Genomic DNA, 18,720 nt, shown 5'->3' on the forward strand with positions numbered 1-18,720 from the left:
TACTTGGCAGCTGTGTGATGATGGCCAGGTGCCTCCTATACCACTGTCCACGAAAGGATCAAACAAGGCACCAGTCTGGAGACTTGGGCCTGCCGGGCTGGGGAGCAGTCTACAGGTCACAAAATATACTCTAAACCTGCACCCGGTATATATGTGGCTCAGTTTTTCTCCGCATGCCTGAGCCCCAGAACCAGGTTGTGGAGTGGGGTAGGGACTTCTTTCTCCCATAGCCAGAGGCCCAGTCACAGGGAATTCACATCCTTGTTTGTGTCTTAGACTCTGCTGATTGAAAAGGTCAGGGTACCTGAGAGAGGACTGTTTTCTTAGGGAGCTCAAGCATCTTTCCATTATTTTGGAAGCTGAGACTGCCACTGGACCATTTGATTTTCAAGAACAAGCCAAAGAAGGAGTCTTGCCCCATCCTGAAAGACCCAAGGCAATAGATTCTATTAGTCAGTCATAAAAAAGAATGAAATTGTGCTACAGAGTACATGCTAAATGAGAGACATCAATCAGAACAAATGGCTAAATACAGTCCGATTACATGACATATCCAGAATGGGCAAACCCCCAGCAACAGAGCGCAGATCAGTGTTTGCCAGGGGCTGGGGTCAAGAGGGAATGGGGACAGGAAGTTTCCTTTCAAGGTGGTGAGAACGTCTTGGTACTGGAGAGAGGTGGTTCTTACCCAACATTCTAAATGCACTAAACGGTCACTGAATTGTTCACTTTAAAATGCTTAATTTTATGTGACGTGAATTTCACCTTGCTTTCTGTCACTGGGACCCAAATACCCAACAAGAACAAATTAGAGGAGGAAACGTTCATGTTGGCTCAGTCTCAGAGTTTTAGCACATGGTCGTCAGACTCTGGGTCTGCAGAGGAAAGCTGCTCATCTCGTGGCAGCCAGAAGGCAGAGAGTGAAAGAAGCCAGGGACAAGATAGAATCCCAAGGCCACACCCCCAGGGACCTACTTCCTCCGGCCACGCCCCCCCCCTACAGTTTTGACTCAGTCGTCTATTCAAATTATTAATCTGTAGAATGGATTCATCCACTGATGAAGTTACCGCTCTCATAATCGAATCATGTCATTCCCACATTGCCTAACACATGAGCTACTTGAGGGAGGCCTCGTACCCAAGTCATATCACGTTTCAACTTAAAAAATTGGGGGAAAATCGTAAAAAGGTAAGCTGGTGACTAAAGCCACTCCCTGCAGGACCACTAGGGGCTCTTATGGTTCAAGTTTATAGAGTTGGGACACCCTTGCGGGTGAGTTCCTAGGACCATCCCAGGTGTGTTTCTCCGGGTTCTTCAGAGAATCAGAAATATATAATGTATGTATATTATATACATTATATAATAATATAATCATATAATTATAATTATATGATTATATTATTATAATATTATTATTCTATTATAATAATATAATTATTATATTAATATAATAATATAATATAACTATTATATTATTATAATAATATAATAATTATATATATTATGGGGGGGAAAATTGGCTCACATGACCATGGAGGCTAACAAGTCCCGCATCCTGCCATCTGCAGACTGGAGACCCAGGAGAGTCAGGGGTGTTATCTGGGCTCAGTCTAAGGGCCTCAGAACCAAAGGAGCCAATGCCTTAACTCTCAGCCCAACACCAGAGGCCTGAGAACCAGGACTGAAGGTCAAGAACCGGAGAAGATGGATATTCCAGCCGTAGCAGAGTTAGAATTTGTGCTTTTGCTGCCTCTTTTTTTTTTAAATTTATTTTTTAGTTATAGTTGGACACAATACCTTTCACTGTAATCAATTAATCCCCTGAAGCCCAAGTTCAGGTAGTTTCAGAACTTTATACCCAGTGTGTAAGGGGAGGGGCTCAGAAGTTCACAGTCTGTAGAAGTTCACATAAAAGCAGTTTTTTTTTTTTTTCTTTCACTGTTCTGGGCAAGTAAACTCTTCAAGGACAGCACCTGAGAAGGGGAAATCTTCTTCTCCCCTTTCTTTCCTCCCCCTGCCAGCGTTACCAAGGAGCCCAATGGGTTACTTCTTTTATTTTAGAAATGTAGACATCTCTGTGAAGCTCCAGTTCAAGGTCAGAGGCCTTGTTAAAGGATTTATCTTTTTATTATCACATTTTGCATTTTTTTAAAATTCATTTTTATGTGGTGCTGAGGATCAAACTCAGGGGCTTGCAGGTGGGAGTCAAGCACTCTACCCCAGAGCCGCACCCCCAGCCCTTGCTGCCTCTTTGTTCTGTCTGGGCCCTCAGTGGAATGGATGATGCCCATCCACACTGGTGAGAATTTTCTTTTTTCAGCTGCACCTCCCTGGGGCAACCAGGGCATCCCTTCGCTCTGTCAAGATGACAACTAAAATTAACATTTCACTGGATAAGAGTTAAGTGTTTATCTTGTTTTAAAATTTTTTATTTGTTCTTTTTAGATATGTATATGACAGTAGAGTAGATTTTGACACATTTTACATACATCGAGTATAACTTCCCATTCTCGTGATGGTACATGATGTGAGTTACACTGATCATGTATTCATAAATGAACATAGTAGAGTTATGTCCAGTTCATTCCAGAGTCTTTCCTATTCCCATCCCCCTTCTCTTCCCTTTATTCTCCTTTGTCTAATCCAATGAACTCCTATCCTTCCCTCACCTGCTTATTGTGTGTTAGCATGTGCATACCAGAGAGAACATTCAGCCTTTGGTTTTTGGGGGATTGGCTAATTTCACTTATCATGATAGTCTCCAGTTCCATTCATTTACTGGCAGATGCCATAATTTCATTCTCCTTTATGACTGAGCAATATTCCATTGTGTATATGTACCACATTTCCTTTATCCACTCATCTGTTGAGGGCACTTATGTTGGTTCCGTAGCTTAGCTATTTTAAGTATTTATCGTAATGAGTTTTCTTTCCTCCTCCCTTTTCCCTTTTGGTTTATAAAGGGTCTGGTTGGTGATGTTCACATTTAAAATAGAGTCCACACATTTCTAAACACTGAAACAGGATCACAGTTGAGCTAGAATAGGAGCAGCGATTGCCAGCAGATTCTGGGTTTGGAGATAGACACAGTTCTCAATGAGAAATTACATGGTCCCATTTTGGGGGAGAAGATGGATCTGTTCTTATTTCTACAAGGAAGGTTGTTAGTCAAGAGCACTTTTGGTGTATGTGAATATTGTTCCTGTTGTATGGAGGAGGATTTTGCTGCCACTGGGCAGTAAGATGCTAGATGGTGGTTTCATGTTACAGTTCCTGGCACCCAATAAGTTGAGACAGCCTTGTTCTGATTGGGAATGAACTGCCTTGTGAGCACCACCTGTCCAAAGTGGAAGGCATAACTCTTTCCCAGCCTGCCTTGCAGCTAGGGTATAAACATGTGACTTGGATCTGTCAATTAGATACTCCCATGTGAGACTTGGATTCAGATGGGGCAAGCTAAGACAGCTTCCTGTGTGCATCCAGTAGTACCATTACTTTCAAGTGGGCGAGGCAGCTGCACCTCCCTGGGGCAAGTCCTGCAGAGTAGTTTGGGTTTGTTCTTGGCTATGTAATCCTGTTGTAGGAGACAGAGGAGGCACAGCACCAAAGATAGCAGGAAACAGTTTTATTTGGCTACAGCCAGGTTCAGAGGGCATAACTTTCGTTGTAATCAAGCAATCCCCTGAACCCCAAGTTCAGGTAGTTTCAGAACTTTATACCCAGTGTGTAAGGGGAGGGGCTCAGAAGTTCACAGTCTGTAGAAGTTCACATAAAAGCAGTTTTTTTTTTTTTCTTTCACTGTTCTGGGCAAGTAAACCCTTCAAGGACAGCACCTGAGAAGGGGAGAGCTTCTTCTCCCCTTTCTTTCCTCCCCCTGCCAGCTGTTACCAAAGAGCCCAATTGGTAACTTATCTTAAGAATGTAGACATCTCTGTGAAGCCCCAGCTCAAGGCCAGAGGCCTTGTTAAAGGATTTATCTTTTTATTATCACATTTCGCATTTGCAAACACGTTTCTACAAACTACTATACTGAATAAATGTTTGTGAAAAACTAGTAAAGAGGCATTCAGCACCTGGAGTGCTGATTTCTTCCAGGCCAGTAGCCAAGTAAAATAGAGCAACAGGAAAATAGGAAGTTCACTTACATTGAACTCCTTAATGGAGACTTTTTGCTGATAGTCCTAAAATTAATTATGGTGAAGATTTCTGGAGAAGCTTAGCCCAGATTTTCTGTGGAGGAGGAAGTGCCACGACACCCCCAGAGATTAAGTCTCTGGTTCTGTTCAGATTTAATTGATGCCTTCCATGAAGTTGTTTTCTGCTTAAGTTAGCTAGAGGGGCTCCATTGTTTGCAAACAACATCCCTAGTTCTCCTGAATGGAGGGGGAAGGGGCATTGTGCAGTGCCTAGAGAATGTGGCCATGGTACCTGACAGTTCTGAGCTCAAGTCCTGGATCCACTGCTTTTTGAGGCTTTATTTCTCTGAGCCTACGTTCTTAGGTTCTGACACTTCCGAAGGTTGCAGGGTAAGGGGTGACTGTACAGTGTTCTCAGTCTGTGACAGCTGCTGTCTTTGGCAGAGGCCTCAGGGTGCATGGGGATAGGTTTGGCCACAGGGTTTTCCAGAGGCTCTATCTCAGCTGGATTCAGGCAAGGGTGAGAAGATAGGCTCAAGAAGTCGTCCAACCGAGCTGCTGCTTCTTCCCTGGAGATATGGTTAGAGGATGGATGGACCCGTCCTCCTCCCTGCTCTACATAGGCCTCAAGCCTGTCATCTGTGGATGACCCAAGTAGGTTCATTCCACCTCCAGTTGCCCAGAGCCTTGGTAGATGCTGCTTTTCAATTTTGTTGCTGACCCTCCAGGGACTTTATAGAAATCTGCTCCACAGGCTGGTCACCTAGCAGCCTGGCCGCTGGAGAGCATGTTGCTGCCCATCCGTGTTTCCAGGACTCTTCTCTTTGCGTCCACTCAGCAGAGGTGTATCTCTACATCCCCTTGAACTGAGGCATGGCCATGGAACTTTGGATAATCATGGACAAGCAGAAGTGTTCTTAAGCCACCTCTGGATGGCAGCCCTGAAAGGCCAAGGTGTCGTTCCCCGGCCTGTGTCCTCCCTGGCTCTAGTCACTCTGTCAACATGATGGAGCTACAGAGAGGCTCCTCGTGGAGAACGCCTGCTCTGGATCTGCATCCGGAGCCAGGAGCGTTGAGCCCCTGAGATGTGCAGGTGGTTTGTCACTGCAGCAGAACCCAGCCTGACCGCTTCTTTACCAGCCTTGGCTCTGAAAGCCACATAATTGGGGTGTAGGCCCAAGGCCAAGGGGGTGCACTTCCTTTCTCATGGCTGCCTACCATGCTTTAGGACAGAAAGTTCAACTTCCCCCAGGGGCCCTTCTGTTCTCACCTAGGCTTCCGGGAGGGAGGGGTCTGTGAGCTGCGTGGACCCAAAGGGCAAAACTGGGTGAAGGTGAGTGCTCCAGTTATGCCGACCACTGTGGCCACCACCCGAAACTCACTGTCACCCAGCAGTCTCTGAGGTGGCCCAGTGAGAGCCCAAGGCTCTGTGGAGTGTGAAGTTGGAACTATTGTGAAAATAGTAGCAGGTAGAAGGGTGGGGTCAGGGACAGAGGACAGACAGCTGAAGGAAAAAGGATGCATAGAGAGACAAGAGATGGAAACAGCTAAAGAATCATCACCAAAAGTTCCCAGGCAAGCCTCGATTTGAGGTTGTGGCTTTCAAAGAAATGGGACCGTGCAAGGCGACATCTACCTCTTGGGACCCTTTGCCTTCTCTCTGTCCCGTCAATGGACCTACCCACAACACTTCTCTCCCAGTCCCAGGAGGTCCTGTCTGACCCTGCTCTATGTATCCAGGGATTAGGGTCTCATTTACTGTATGTCCCCAGGGCCTAGAATTCCATCTAGCACACAGAGCATGCTACATATATTAGCTGTGCAATAAAATAATCCTCAGAGTTCCCCAGGGACTGAAGGGACGAGAGAGGGATAGGTTCATATAGAGCACCCCTGGGGCTGAGCACACGGATGGGAGACACTAGTCCCTGCCAGCCCAGGGCTCCATGCCTGGTGATCATGGGAAACTACACGGGCAGGGCCCTGGCTTCCTGTGGACATCACCATTGTTGCTAGGACCTCAGCAGCCACAGAGCCTCTCCTCTTTCGGGTCCCCTCCTTATCTGACCCAGCCCTTGCCTCAGCTCTGGGGTTCTATGAAGCTGAGCCCATGCTGACAAGGAGGGAGATGAGGCCCATGGTGCTCCAAGGTGCAGATGCCAGCAGAGCCTGTGTGCCAAGCTGCTGGATGACGTGTTGCGTTTGCTCGGGGCAGCGGGGCAGCAAGGTGTAAAGAAAAGGCCAAGGGACAGGAGTTGTACTGACTTTATTCCCCTTCACTCTTCTCACTCGCACCCTGCTGTCCCCCACATTCTGGGGCTGCAGGGCACCCACACCTAGGCCCCCGTGAAGGGCACTGTGGAGCTTGTGGCAGCACAAGCCAGGGTCACAGTCTCAGGTCCTGACCCCAGTTCTGGCTCCTAGAACTGTGGCCAAGGGGCTGGAGGCCCACCTCTCACGCTGACCATCCCCCACAGCTGGCCCAAGACCACAGTTCCCAGGGAAGCCGAGGCGGTGGCAGGCCCAGGCTCTGCCACCTGAGATCTGGTCCAACAGACTGAAAAAAACCCAGCTGCACAGAGGGATCCCAGCAGTTCCACCCCAGGTGACGATCCCCAGCCTCCCTTTCCCCAGCCCTGGGAAGCAGGTATGATGCCCCAGCCCCCTCACACCAACACCTGGGTACTCAGCAATTTGTCTTAAAAAGAAAAACGTAAAGGTGGTAAAACGAGAACCCCCCAATCCACACCGGCACTGCTGAGGTTCCATTATTGCTTCTGGCCTTGTGGTCTGGCCGGAAAGGTGTTCCCCTCAACACGGGCCCAAGATGAAGACAGCGTTTAGCACCAGGAACACAGGGCCTCCCAGGAGAGGGGCTGGCCATGCCCACCTACAGCTACAGTGACCATTCTGACAAGTGCCCAGCCAGTTGCCTGGACCCCCTTGCCTACCTCTACAGAGGACACGTACAAGACCAGGAAATCCAGCTCCTGGCACACAGTTTCTCTGCCATTTCCCTGCCTTTGACCTCTGCCTGCTAAAATATGGCAGGGCAGACTGCAGGTCGACTCAGGCTGAAGGAGGGCCATGGAAGACCCTAGTGCCAGTGATGAATTGGAGAAGCCATGGGGTACCTGCCTACAGCCCACATGGGGAGATCCACCTTTGGGGGGAAACGTGAGCCAGCTCTAAAGAGCTGCCAGGCACTGGGGCCAGAGGTTAGAAATAACAAGTGGGAGGGAAGGGGACCCTGAGGACATCACGGAAGCCCAGAGATCAAGGGGGATGGGGGAGGAAAAAAAGCTATGTAAAGCAGGAGGCTGCAAGGCTCAGCCCTGACTCTGCAAGTTGCTGGAACCTCATCCCCGGGAAGGGGCTTCTCTCCCAGAGGACACACAGGGGTGCCTGAGGGTCCATGTATAGACTCTGGTTGGTATTGCTCCAACAGCAGTCTCAGACTCAACCAGGCCAGGGAAGGGCCCAAGTACCAGGAAACTGCAGGAATTGCCCCTCCAAGCCCAAAATAACCAGCGTGGTGTGGCTTGGACTATAGATCCTCAAATCATTCGGGCACCTTGGGCCTGCCCACATCTGTACAGAATAAAGTGCTTCGTTTATTGATGATTAAAATGTCCCCAGCCCTCTGCCCCCCGCGCCATGGGCCTCGAAGAAGGTCAGAGGGGTTCAGTTCCTCTACCAGTCTCTTGGGCCCAGGCCTCTTCCCACTCCAGCCATACTGGGAAGGTGGTGGGTGGTGTGGGGGGAGAATTGGGGGTGTAAGGTGCAAAGAGTATAACAAACAAAAATCTAAGAAACACAATAGGAAAGAGCTTAACTAGGAAACATGTAGCTTATGGAACCTTCCTCCCACTTTTAAAGGTAGGAATAAAGACGTTAAATGACAACAAAAAAGGTATCCTATTAGTAGTGCCTGCCTCCTGGGGCAAGCATTGGGCACAGGCTGGGCTCCCCCAGGGCCTGAACATGCAGGCTCCTCTCACAGGCAGGTCTGTGGGTGCCCACCCATCAGTGCAGAGACCCTGGAGGGGCAAGGAGCCAGCTGGGCAGGTCGTGGCTAGGCCTAGGGAGGGGATGAGGCCTGGAGCTAGCCTTTGGGGAGCTGACAGACTCAGACATATGTGCACGTCTCCTAGTGTAGGCAATATAGCCAGGGTAGCTGGGAAAGGACAGGGGTGCTCTATGAACAGCAGCCCTCTCCCCTCCCCACTGATAGCACCTTGGAACCCTAAAATGTTTGCCTAAGCCTCCTGGGGCCCTGCCCCTGGGGTCTCACCCATTTGCAGGGACTTCTTGACTGCAGAAAGTCAGCCTGTCTGCCTACCCAGGGCCTGGCCCACAGCAACTGAGGTCCAGCAACTCTGGGACACCTCCCAGATTTGGGGCCCCAGGTGCAGTGTAGTGCAGGTTGGGGATCTCTGTGCCTAATAGCAAGGGTATAATTGAGAAAAGCAAATCCTTGGGGGCCAGCCCCCACCTGGCGTACTACACAGGGAATAGAACTGGGTCTGCACCTGGCTACTTCCCACCCCACATGCCCACAGATGTCCAGTCTCAAGGCCCTGCCTCTGTGTCCACATCCCTCAGATTGGGTGCACAACTTCTCCAAGGGGAGCTGATACTCCAACTTCTCCCCAAAGCCTCCAAGATGATGGGGCAAGTTAGGGACCCAGAGGAGGTGAGGATGAATTACTGAGGCTAACCTAGGCCCAGCCTGGCTCAGGACTCAGAGCCATGACCAGCCATACCTGCGGCTCATGCTCAGGCCCCTCCCTCCCACTGTACCTGCTGCCTCCAGCACCCCCCTCACCTGGAGGGGGTGCTGCAAACTATCTTTTATCCTTCACTTTCAAAAAAAGAAAAGAAAAAGTAAAGGCTTCAAAAAGTTGCAGAAAGGGGGGCACTTCGGAGTGAGGTGTCCTCCACCAGCTCTGGGGGGCTGCCAGCCTGCGCGCCCCTCGGGGTCAGGGCCTCCAGGGCAGCGGCCCCAGGAAGGAGGGGAGGGCAGCGGGGTCCCTCCTGGAGCAGCCCTGGGCTCCAGGTCCCGCAGGAGCACTGGGTCAGTTGTTGGCGTCCACCCTGCCGCCGCCGTGGGCCGTGGTGGGGAAGAGTGGTGGCGGAGGTGGCAGGTGCGGTGGCCCCGGGAGCAGGGCCAGCGTGTGCGTGGGCGGGGCAGTGGGCAGGCCGGGGGCCGGGGCCCCGTCGGTGGCCAGCGGGTGGCTGACACGGAAGCACTTCTCCTTGTGGGCCTTGAGCATGTTGGAGAAGCGGAAACGCTGGCCGCAGACGTCGCACGGGTACGGCTTCTCGCCCGTGTGCGTGCGCCGGTGCCGCTTCATGTTGGGCCGGCTGGTGAAGCTCTTGCCGCAGATCTCGCAGATGTAAGGTTTCTCCCCTGGGGTTGGGGTGGGCAGCACCGTGTCACGGGGGTGGGGGGGGTGGTCGCCATGCCCAAGCCTGGGCCAGCTTCTCTGCCCCATCGAACCCCGGGGGGACAACCTCAGCACTCTTGGGTCCTCCCCACCTAGGATCATTTTTGTGCCAAGCCTGGGCAGAAGGAAGGATGCCCTGCTGAGCCTTATACAGAATGGGAAACTGAGACCCAGAGTTGAGAGGAGCCCGGCCAAGGCCATCTCGGGCATCTCGAGAAGGGGGCAGGTCCAGCCCACCCCTGGGGGCGGCCTCACCTGTGTGCGTCTTCATGTGCTCATCAAAGTACTGCTTCATGTTGAAGTCCTTGCCACACCACTGGCACATGAACTGCTTGTGGCCGATGTGGATGCTCATGTGTGACCGCAGCTGGTATTTGTACTGGAAGCGCTCATTGCAGTTCTGAGGGTAGGGGTGAGTGAGGCCCGGGGCAGAGAAGCGCAGCCTTCAGGGAGGGACCAGCTACCCCTGGCCCCAGGGCCAAAGATAGACATGGGCAGGGGCTCCTGGGCAAGGAGGTGAGGCGCTGAGGCAGTACTAGGGGAGGCCAAGGGCATGCAAGAGTCGGGCTGAGATGGGGGGTCAGAAACAGCAGAGGGCCCAGCATCCCACCTGCAGCTCTGCATCTCCACCTCTCCCTGCCCACCTATCCCCCAAGCCCACAGACTTCCAACCCCCAATGTGGGCGGGGCCAGGGTGGGGAAAAGGCAAGGTGTGGGTGGAGCAGGGGAGGGGCCCTGCCTTGGGGGGGGCATCTCTGGTTCCTGCATTCCATTTCCTGTCCCCCCCCACACACACCTCTGGTATTAAGCTGCTGGGATCCCCACCCTCCTGGATGGTTCCTGGGCAGGACAGGCAGGAGACATGTGCTCACCTCACATCTGAAGGGCTTCTCCCCCGAGTGCTGCAGGGAGTGCACCTTGAGGGACATGCTGCGCTTGAAGGACTTCCCACAGGTCTCACAGGTGAAGGGCATGTCCTTGGTGTGGGCTGGAGGTGGGCACCGTGGCCGTCACATCTCAGGGGCCTGCCTGAGCACCCCCGCATTGGGCCACACCCCTCTTCCTGGGGCATCCCGCACCACCACCCATTCCTGGGGACTGACAGTGGCACTGAGCTCCAAGGACCGCAGGCTTTACCAGAGGTGGCATGCATCAAGGCCCCCGCCTCTGGACCTCAATAGTAACCCACCAAACCTGTGGATGGATGAGGTCCAAAACACCCTTCAAAGACGATCTGGGAAGAGGCAACTGGTGATAGAGAAGAGCCTCCATTCCCACCCTCTGAGCTCAGAGCTCACTAAGCCTCGTGGTTACCCAGCATGCTCCTGGCCTAGACCCTGGGGGTGAGGGGTACCTCCCTTAGTTCACAATGGAAGGCCCCCAGGACTCTCCAGTGGAGAAATGAAGCAGGGCCTGGCCACAGACCTTCGCTCCACCTTGACCACCCTTCCTCAAACCCTGGGCCCAGACTGGTCAAGGCAGGGAGGGCCATATGGTCACTAGGCACCCAGCCAGGCCCACCTAGAGGGAGTGGGCAGCCTTTCCCAAGGCAATGGGGTGGCCAACACACACCCAAGGGGCCTCCTTACTGTGTCCAGGTGTGAGCCCTGGGGGGAGGTTGCATTCAGAGAAGACTGAAGCCCTGTGAGGGCCAGAAGTTGAGAAAAAATCAGAGGCACAGCTGCTGTGAAACCGAGAGGGGACCTGTGCCTGATCATGTGGCACTTTGTATAATTTAGAAAAAGGTGTTCCCTTCCTTGGGTGGACATAATCCCCTGCCAGGACACACAGCCTGGTTAGCAGCATGCCAGCTGGATTCCAGTTTTCACCTGCCATTTTATCCAACCATCCTTGTGCAATAAGCAACCTGGCCAACTGTACATAAAACCCCTGGCTCCAGAGCCCGTCTAGGTCACAGCAGCCTCCCAAGCTTCCTGCTGAGAAGGGCCTCCTTACCCCTTCACATTATCCTCCAACTGGAGTCCTCCCATCCGCCTGGATGGAAAGTCCTGCCCAGCACACCTAGTAGCTGAGCCTCCTCTCTCCATAGCCTGCACCTCACCAGCCTGGACTTACCCACCATGTGCTTGCGCACGTGGGCCATGGTGTAGAACTTCTTCTCACAGATCTCGCACGAGAACTTCTTCTCCGCGTAGCCATGCACGATCTTGTTGTGCTCGTGAAGGGACCAGAGCTTTTTGAAAGCTTTGCCACACGTCACACACTGCAGGGTGAGAGCTTTTTAGGCCCTGGGTCCCTATCAGGACCCTGTGGTGGTGGACAAGATGTCCCCTCTCTGGCCTGCAGCCCACCAGAACTGGGAGGCGACCCCCTGCCACCTGCCCTCCCTACCACCTGCTGGCTCACACCCCCAGGGTCTCACCAGGCCCTCCTCCTTCCCTCAGTCACCTCTTCCAGGAGGAACCCCTCTGTGCTCAGGGGACAGAGCTTCTCTGCAGAGGGGAGACCCCACTGGCTGAAGGGCTGCCTGAGGTGGGCAGCTCCACTGCTCATGGGGAAGCCCCTCAGGATGCGTCCCGACAGAGCTCAGGCATGATCACTGCTGGCCCTGGCTGGGACCTGGCTCTGACACCATGGAGATCCATCCACCAGGGGATGGGTCCTTAGGGGGCCAGCCAGGGAGGCCTGCCGGAGGCAGAGGCGCCAAGTCCTACCAGGCCACAGAGGGGCCGTTCCACTGGACCCTGCCCTACCCATCCCTGCAAAGCACCCAGAGCACTCATGGCTAGGCCAGGATGCTGGCTGTCAGGATCCCCAGGTGGGGAGGGGGCTCAGGTGTGCGGCAGGTAGAGCCAAAGGGCAGCCCGGGGGTAGGCAAGTAGGAACAGGTGCATAGGAGTAGGGCCAGGTCCCAGCATAACTCCCAAACAGTGCTGTCTCCTCGGGGCACTGCAATTAGCAATTAGCACAGACAATTAGTACCTACTGCTTCCTCTCCCCCTTCTGCGCCAGAAAAGGTAAAAGCCACCTGGGGGGACTGGGCTGTCCCTGTGCCACACCCACCCTGAGGAATTAGACTGGCACAGACTCATACTGGACAAGACCTGGCAACCAGCCCAGCTCTCCAGCTTGGCCCCAGCAGGCCTTGCTCTTCCCAAACTTCTTATCAACCCCTTTTTCCTCAACCGAGGAGCTGAGTACAGGTGTTATCCCTGGCTGGTCTGTCCCCTGATTTGTACAGTGCTCTAATGGACAAACCACTCCTTCTTTCATGTGTACTTGTGTGCAGTGTACAACCTGTGAAACCATACAAGATGGCCTGGATGGCCTTTCTGCAGCCCTCAGGATTTATTAAAACACTGACTTGATGCTCCTCAGACTTGGCTGTCCCATGGCCTCATGTGCTCAGTTCTCTGTTCACATCCTACCATGTCCACGTTCACCTTTGCTCCTCTGGCCAAGGGTACTGTCTATGCCTGTCCTCTCCATGTTAGAGCCCAGCTCTACCCACCACTCCCAGAAAACTCCCAGTGCTATCCCCGAGAACCTGGGCCCTGCCTTCCTTCCTGGGCTGGTCTCCGCAGACCACCTGGGCAGTGCCGCCAGCAAGGTGGGGTGTGGGAGCCCGCCCTGAGGCCCACCTGGATGTTGCGCTCACAGTCCGTCTGCCGGTGCAGCAGCAGCTCGCTCTCCAGCAGGAAGCGCTTGCCACACTGGTCGCAGATCTGCATGCGGCTGTGGGTGACGTTCATGTGTTTCTCCAGGTACCAGCGGTTGTTGAAGACCCGTGGGCACTTCTGGCACGGGTGGTGCTGCTTCTCCTCCAGCTTCACCTTGGCCCCCAGCCCGTCGGTGGCTGGTGACCCACGGGCGGGTGCAGGGGCCACTCCAGTGGGCTTCGGCCGCTTCCCACCCCTCCGCCCAGCCTCCTCAGGCTCAGCAGCACCCCGGCGCCGGGCATTCTCCCGGGACCTCGTGGCCATTCGACTGTGGGCAGGGGGGTCTGCTCGGCTGCCCTGGCGCCCCCCAGTCCCCACTGGCCCCTGCCCACCTTCGGCCTCTCCTTCCTCCTCCTCGTCTTCCTCCTCCTCCTCTGAGCTCTCTGGATCCTGCTCACTGTGCCCTTCCTCTTCCTCCTCTTCTTCCTCTGGCTCACTGTGCGCCTCTTCCTCCTCGTCCTCCTCCTCTCCCTGGCTGCCACCCTCCTCCTCCTCCTCCTCCTCTTCCTCCTCCTCTCCCCCTCCACTGCCACCACCCTCCTCCTCCTCCTCCTCCTCTTCCTCCTCATCCGCCGCCTCCTCCTCCTCCGAGTGTCTCTGCAGCCCGTCCTCCCGGCCCAGCACCATGGTGGCCGGGTTTGCCCCAGTGCCCGGTTTCCCCTCTTGCCCTGTGGACACGTGCAGCGTCTGGTTGTTAAGGTTCACCTCCACGATGATCTGGGACTGCTCCTGGCGACTGTAGCTGCCAGGGCCCCCGAGCTCCTCCTCCAGCTCCTCGCCACCCTCCAGCTTGCAGAGGCTGGCCGGGGGCCCTCTGGCCTCTTCAGTACCTCCCTCTTTTTCCTCCTTGAAAAAAGGCTGGGCTGGCCCAATGGTGGCCGGCACCGTGCCAGCAGCGGTCCCAGCCCCGTCCTCCACCCGCACGGAGTAGGGGTCGGGACCCTCACGGGCATAGATCTTGGGCAGGCCCGGGGTGTCAGCCTCCTGCTTGATGTCACAGTAGTAGGGTGGCGTAGCCGGGGTGCAGCTGGCCGTTGGCTGGGCGAGAGCCACGGTGCCTTGGCCCGGGGGTCCGAGGGAGCGGGCGTCCAGCAGCTCCTGGCAGGACGCGGCAATGTCGGCCATCTGCAGCAAGGAGGCGGCACTGAGCACCTCGTGGACGTTGGCGGCGTTGACCAGCAGCTTGGACGTGTAGATGAAGTTGAGGATCTGCTGCAGGCCACCCGGCGCCAGCGCCTCCAGGGACAGCTCCACGCGCTGCAGCTGCTTGTTCTGGGTGAAGAGCGAGTGGAAGAACTGGCTGTAGGCGGCCAGCACGCCCTTGTGCGCCGGGAAGACGCTGCGCTGGGGCACCAGCACCAGGTCCACGTCACAGAGGTCAGGCTGGAAGAGCCGCTGCTCGTTCAGACGGCCCATCAAGCAGGCGAAGTGCAGCGCCACGTCCTCCACCAGCGAGAACTCCACCGCTGGTGAGTCGGTCGTCTTCTCAACCAGCAACTGCGGAGGCAGAGGCACGGCAGAGGTCAAGGGCAGCGGCCCCTGCCCACCCACAGCTGCGCCCGCTATCAGGCAGGGAGGCAGCCCATCTCCTGGCTCCACCCTGCGAGGAAGGAGTCCAAGCTGAGCAAGAAGGTGGAGGGCGGGTGCCAGCCTGGGCCAGCTGCCTGCAGAACTCAGACCCCCCCAGGCTGAAGATGAGCTCCTAGGCCAGCCAGGAACTTTCCTGGGCCTGGGGGGCTCTTCCTCTGTGAATGGGAAGAGTCGCATAGGAAGGGAACAGGAGGAAAGGTGACTTTGGTGACACCCATTCAGGTTTGCAGGGCAGATGGGGTGTCCTGGGAGGCAGGACTTTGAGTGCTAGAACCAGGAGAGTCCCAGGCAAACCTAGAAGGATCCTGCTCACTGTGCCCTTCCTCTTCCTCCAACCCACCCCTTCAGCATTTCCTGAGCCTTGTGGATTCCGCCTCAACTACTGACACATGGGGAGAAAAGCTGGCCCAACCCAAGCACCTCAAGAACAGGAATCAGGCGAGCTTGCTCACTCACTGCCCGGCCTCTGCTGACCACCAGGCAGCACCGAGGGCCCCTTCCCTCGTCAGTAGTGGGCCCAGGCCCAAGGGCTGCAGAAGAGGAGACTTTGTGACTTTTCTCTCCCTCACCCTGGTCCTGTAGCCCTCCCAAGGAGGCTGGAGAGCTCCAGAGCTCACTCACTGCTCTGCTGCGCCCCTTTGCCCACGGCCCAGCAGCTCCCTGCTCTCACCCAGTCAGGGATAGCCCAGGCCCAGAGGCTCCAGGATGGCCCTACCTTGGAGGCTACCCACCTGGCGAGCCCTGGGGAGGCCCTCAAGGTCTGATAGGTCAGACTCTGAGGCACAGGAGCCATATCCAGAACATATGAATTGTCCTGAATAGGAGCCAACCCACCATCCGTGGCCCCGACACTAGCAGACTCCCCAGAAGATGGGAGAGCACAGCAGATGTTCCATTAGTATCTGCTGACTCCCTGCTGGACAGACCAACCCCACAGGTTCTAGGTTCTGACTGGCCTCGGGCCTTCCCAGCTGGGCAGAGCCTCCCTCATTTGAGGTACTTTGCCCCAAAGCCACAAAACCAGCACCTCCTTAGAGGACCTGAGATGGACCCTGCCTCCTGCCATCCTTCTTTGTCTGGGGCAGCAGCAGGTGGGCCCAGACTGGGCAGGCATGGTGATGTCCAGCCCAACTCCACACCTGAATGAGTACAGCCTCGGGATGAAACTTAACAAGCTAGCAAGGGCCCCCTGCTTCTAGCCAAACCCTGGACCCTGCCCCCTGCAGCCACAGTCCAGGGCAGCACCTACGCTGTGCTCTCTCAGATCCTAGTTTGGCCAGGCCCCAAGCCATGGACACCATCTTCCTTGAGTTCTCCCACCATACCCTTTCCCCCAGCCAAGAAGCCACCATCGGCCCCCCCTTTGCCCTAGACCTGCTGGCCTGTCCAGGCCTGGCCAATCTAACTGGGACGTGGCACCAAGCCCCTCCCATCTCCCTCCTGACTCATTCTGATTCATCTTCTGGGATCAACCTCTACTGCACAGATGGGGAAACCAAGGCTCAGAATGGCAGGGTCCACAGTCCAGAGCCCTGGCCTCCCAGCTTGGCCAAGCCATGTCTGCCTTGCTGGACGGGGCACTATTTCCTGTGGTCAGATGACTGGTAAGCAGGAGGAGGTATCTCCCAGCCAGGGACCACTCAACCCTCCACCTGCCACCTCTTCCCCAGAGCCACTGCCCCCACACATCAGTGAAGGGTCAGGGAACAGCTTAGGCAGGGACAGGGTCTCCTTAGGGCCTCCAGGGAAAGCAGCCTGAGTCAGGGCTCCTCAAAGCCAGGCCATCTAGGGGTAGCCCATTCCTTCTGTTCGGCCATTATGAAACACCCTTCTGTGCGCCCCAGCCCTCTGGCCTCAGGAGGGAGAGGAGGGCAGTGACTCCATCCTAAGGCCGTCCGCCCAGTCACGATAGTCACATCCTGGGCACAGAGATGCTACCGGAATCCCTGAGTGGCAGCCCTCAGCAGGGCACAGCTGCTCCCTGTATGGCCCCTCCTCTGCAGTGCCCACCAGCTGTGCCGGCCTCCCCAGCCAGATGTGCCAGTACTCTGAAGCTGGGGATGCCCCTCCCCATCTGGCTGTGCCAGCTGCAAACACACACCCCAGCCCCAGCCCAGGCCACTCTCCTGGCAAAGATGCAGGACCAGGAGAGTGGTCAGGCACCCTGGGGCCAGGGGATCTCATGCCCTCAAGCCCTTCCCAAGTCAGAAGACACCTGCTGAAGCTGCAGAGCTACACCTGAGGGGTACTGGCCTCACTTCCAGGAAGGCCCCGGAATGACACCTGGGGCATCCATCTGTGCCCTCCCTAAGCTGGTGTCGACCTTTTCATCCCTGGGCAGCAGTGGGTGAGCCCAGGCTGAGCAAGGGGGCACAAGCTGGTGACCTCTAGGATCCTGCTTTTGGATGTGGGGTGACTATGCCAGTCTTCTTTGCCCTTGCCTCTCCTCCTCCCCTAGCAAGCAGACCAGAGAGGGCGGGGGACTGGCCCAAGGTCACACAGGAGTTTGGACCGGAGCTAGGGGCACCCCCAGCCCTTGGCCCGAGCCACCCTCAATCCCCAGGCTGGGCGGCTCCAGCGCCCACGTGGCCCAGGGCCCGGGCGGGAATCCGAGTCCCCTTCCCCCCATCACCCAGCCAGAGGGCGGCGCCGTCCCGGGCGCAGGGAAGCGCCCCCTCCGCCCGTGCCTAGCAAGACCTCAGCCTCTCGCGCCGGTGCCCCCACCCCAGGAATTTAACCCCCTCCCCGCCAAAAGCCGCGCCGTAGCGCTGCATTCCGGCCCGCGGGGACCCGGCAGATGGGGTCGGGAAGACCGGGGGAGGGGCAAGATCGCTCCAGCCCTTCACGCGAGCCCGCGGGCCGTGCGTTCGGGAAGGCAGAGCTGGCAGGTGGGCGGATAAGCGGGGGGACAGGCAGGGCCCTGCGTACCATGGTGCCGTGGCGCTGGGGGCTCACAGGGCCCCGCGGGATCGCGCTGCCCCCGGCGGCCGGGCCGGGGCCGCTCCATGAAGCGCCGCGCTGGGGGCCGCCCCCGCGCAGGGCCCCGCGACCATGGCCCCGGGGGCGCGGCCGGGCGGGCGGAGGCGCAGGGCCGCGGCGAGTCGGACGCCGAGCAGCTGCGGCCCGGAGCCTCGGGCGCGGCGGGCGGGGGGCGCGGGGCGCCGATTGGAGCCCGCGCGTCAGCTGGGGCCGCCGTCTGGACGCTTAAAGGGCCAGGCCGTCCTGAGCTCCGGCGGGGGGCGCGGACGCGCGTGGTGGGTGCTGTCCCGCGCAGGCCCCTCTGCCTCGGCCGCCGGCCCCCAACCAGCCCCCCCCTGTTCCTATTCGAGCAGCTTGACCCCGGCTCACCCTCCCGCGCCGAGCACCCCCTGTGCCGGGAAGTTCGTCCCGGAATCTAACCTCGATGCCCTCCAGCTGCACCACGGGGGCGGGGTCAGGGTAGGAGGCTGCCTAGAAATCGGGAAGCTGGGCGCGCCTGGCCCCCAACTCGCCGCTGAAAAGACTTCCACCTGCTCCCCAGAGCGATCCTACGCGGAGGGACCGAGTCCCGCACCCCAGCCTCGCTTGCCACCCCCATCCTGTGGCCTGGGCTACTGACTTGGGGGTGAGTCTGGGGTCCCCAGGGCAGCCCAGGGCTCATTTTACTGTGTGCCTCCAGGGCGTTGATCCATACCTACCTGGTGGCCTACTCTGGAAGCAGCAGATGTAAGACCCCCAAGCACAGTTGCAGTAATTAAATCCTTTAAAGTGACTGGCCCAGGACCAGGAGGAGATGGTGGGACCAGAGAGGTGGGGGCCAGAGGCCCAGGCCCCACTGTGTCCCCCCAGCCTTGTGACCTGATCACTGCTGAGTGGCCTCCCTA

At 56.5% G+C, this 18,720-nt stretch overlaps 1 protein-coding gene across 3 annotated transcripts; it reads right to left on the minus strand.

Moving 5' to 3' along the window:
• Positions 1-7,731: 7,731 nt before the first annotated feature.
• Zbtb47 (zinc finger and BTB domain containing 47) lies at positions 7,732-17,920 on the minus strand. 3 transcript variants are annotated; one of them, XR_005735900.2, is made up of 7 exons: positions 17,786-17,920; positions 13,190-14,764; positions 11,664-11,811; positions 11,177-11,229; positions 10,460-10,575; positions 9,843-9,987; positions 9,412-9,550 (listed from the first exon to the last, which is right to left on the minus strand). XR_005735900.2 is itself a non-coding variant. In XM_005337926.4 (6 exons), exons 1-6 carry the CDS (start codon positions 17,786-17,788, stop codon positions 9,216-9,218), a joined length of 2,322 nt encoding a protein of 773 aa, XP_005337983.1. In that variant the 5' UTR covers positions 17,789-17,920; the 3' UTR covers positions 7,732-9,215. The 3 variants fall into 3 exon arrangements, 2 of the variants coding, with proteins under 2 accessions (XP_005337983.1, XP_077894183.1); XM_005337926.4 differs by lacking the exon at positions 11,177-11,229 and having other exon boundaries at positions 7,732-9,550; XM_078038057.1 differs by lacking the exon at positions 9,412-9,550 and having other exon boundaries at positions 9,839-9,987.
• Positions 17,921-18,720: the final 800 nt, after the last annotated feature.

This window comes from Ictidomys tridecemlineatus, chromosome 2 (genome assembly GCF_052094955.1).
Source record: "Ictidomys tridecemlineatus isolate mIctTri1 chromosome 2, mIctTri1.hap1, whole genome shotgun sequence".
NCBI classification, from domain to species: Eukaryota; Metazoa; Chordata; class Mammalia; order Rodentia; family Sciuridae; genus Ictidomys; species Ictidomys tridecemlineatus.

Excerpts from the sequence above, each read along its gene's own strand:
- Zbtb47 (XM_005337926.4), bottom strand. Across the intron at positions 11,812-13,189 it reads ACTGTGAGCGCAACATCCAG|TGTGTGACGTGTGGCAAAGC; the intron begins GTGGGCCTCAGG and ends CTCACCCTGCAG. Across the intron at positions 10,576-11,663 it reads CGTGCGCAAGCACATGGTGG|CCCACACCAAGGACATGCCC; the intron begins GTAAGTCCAGGC and ends GCCCACCTCCAG.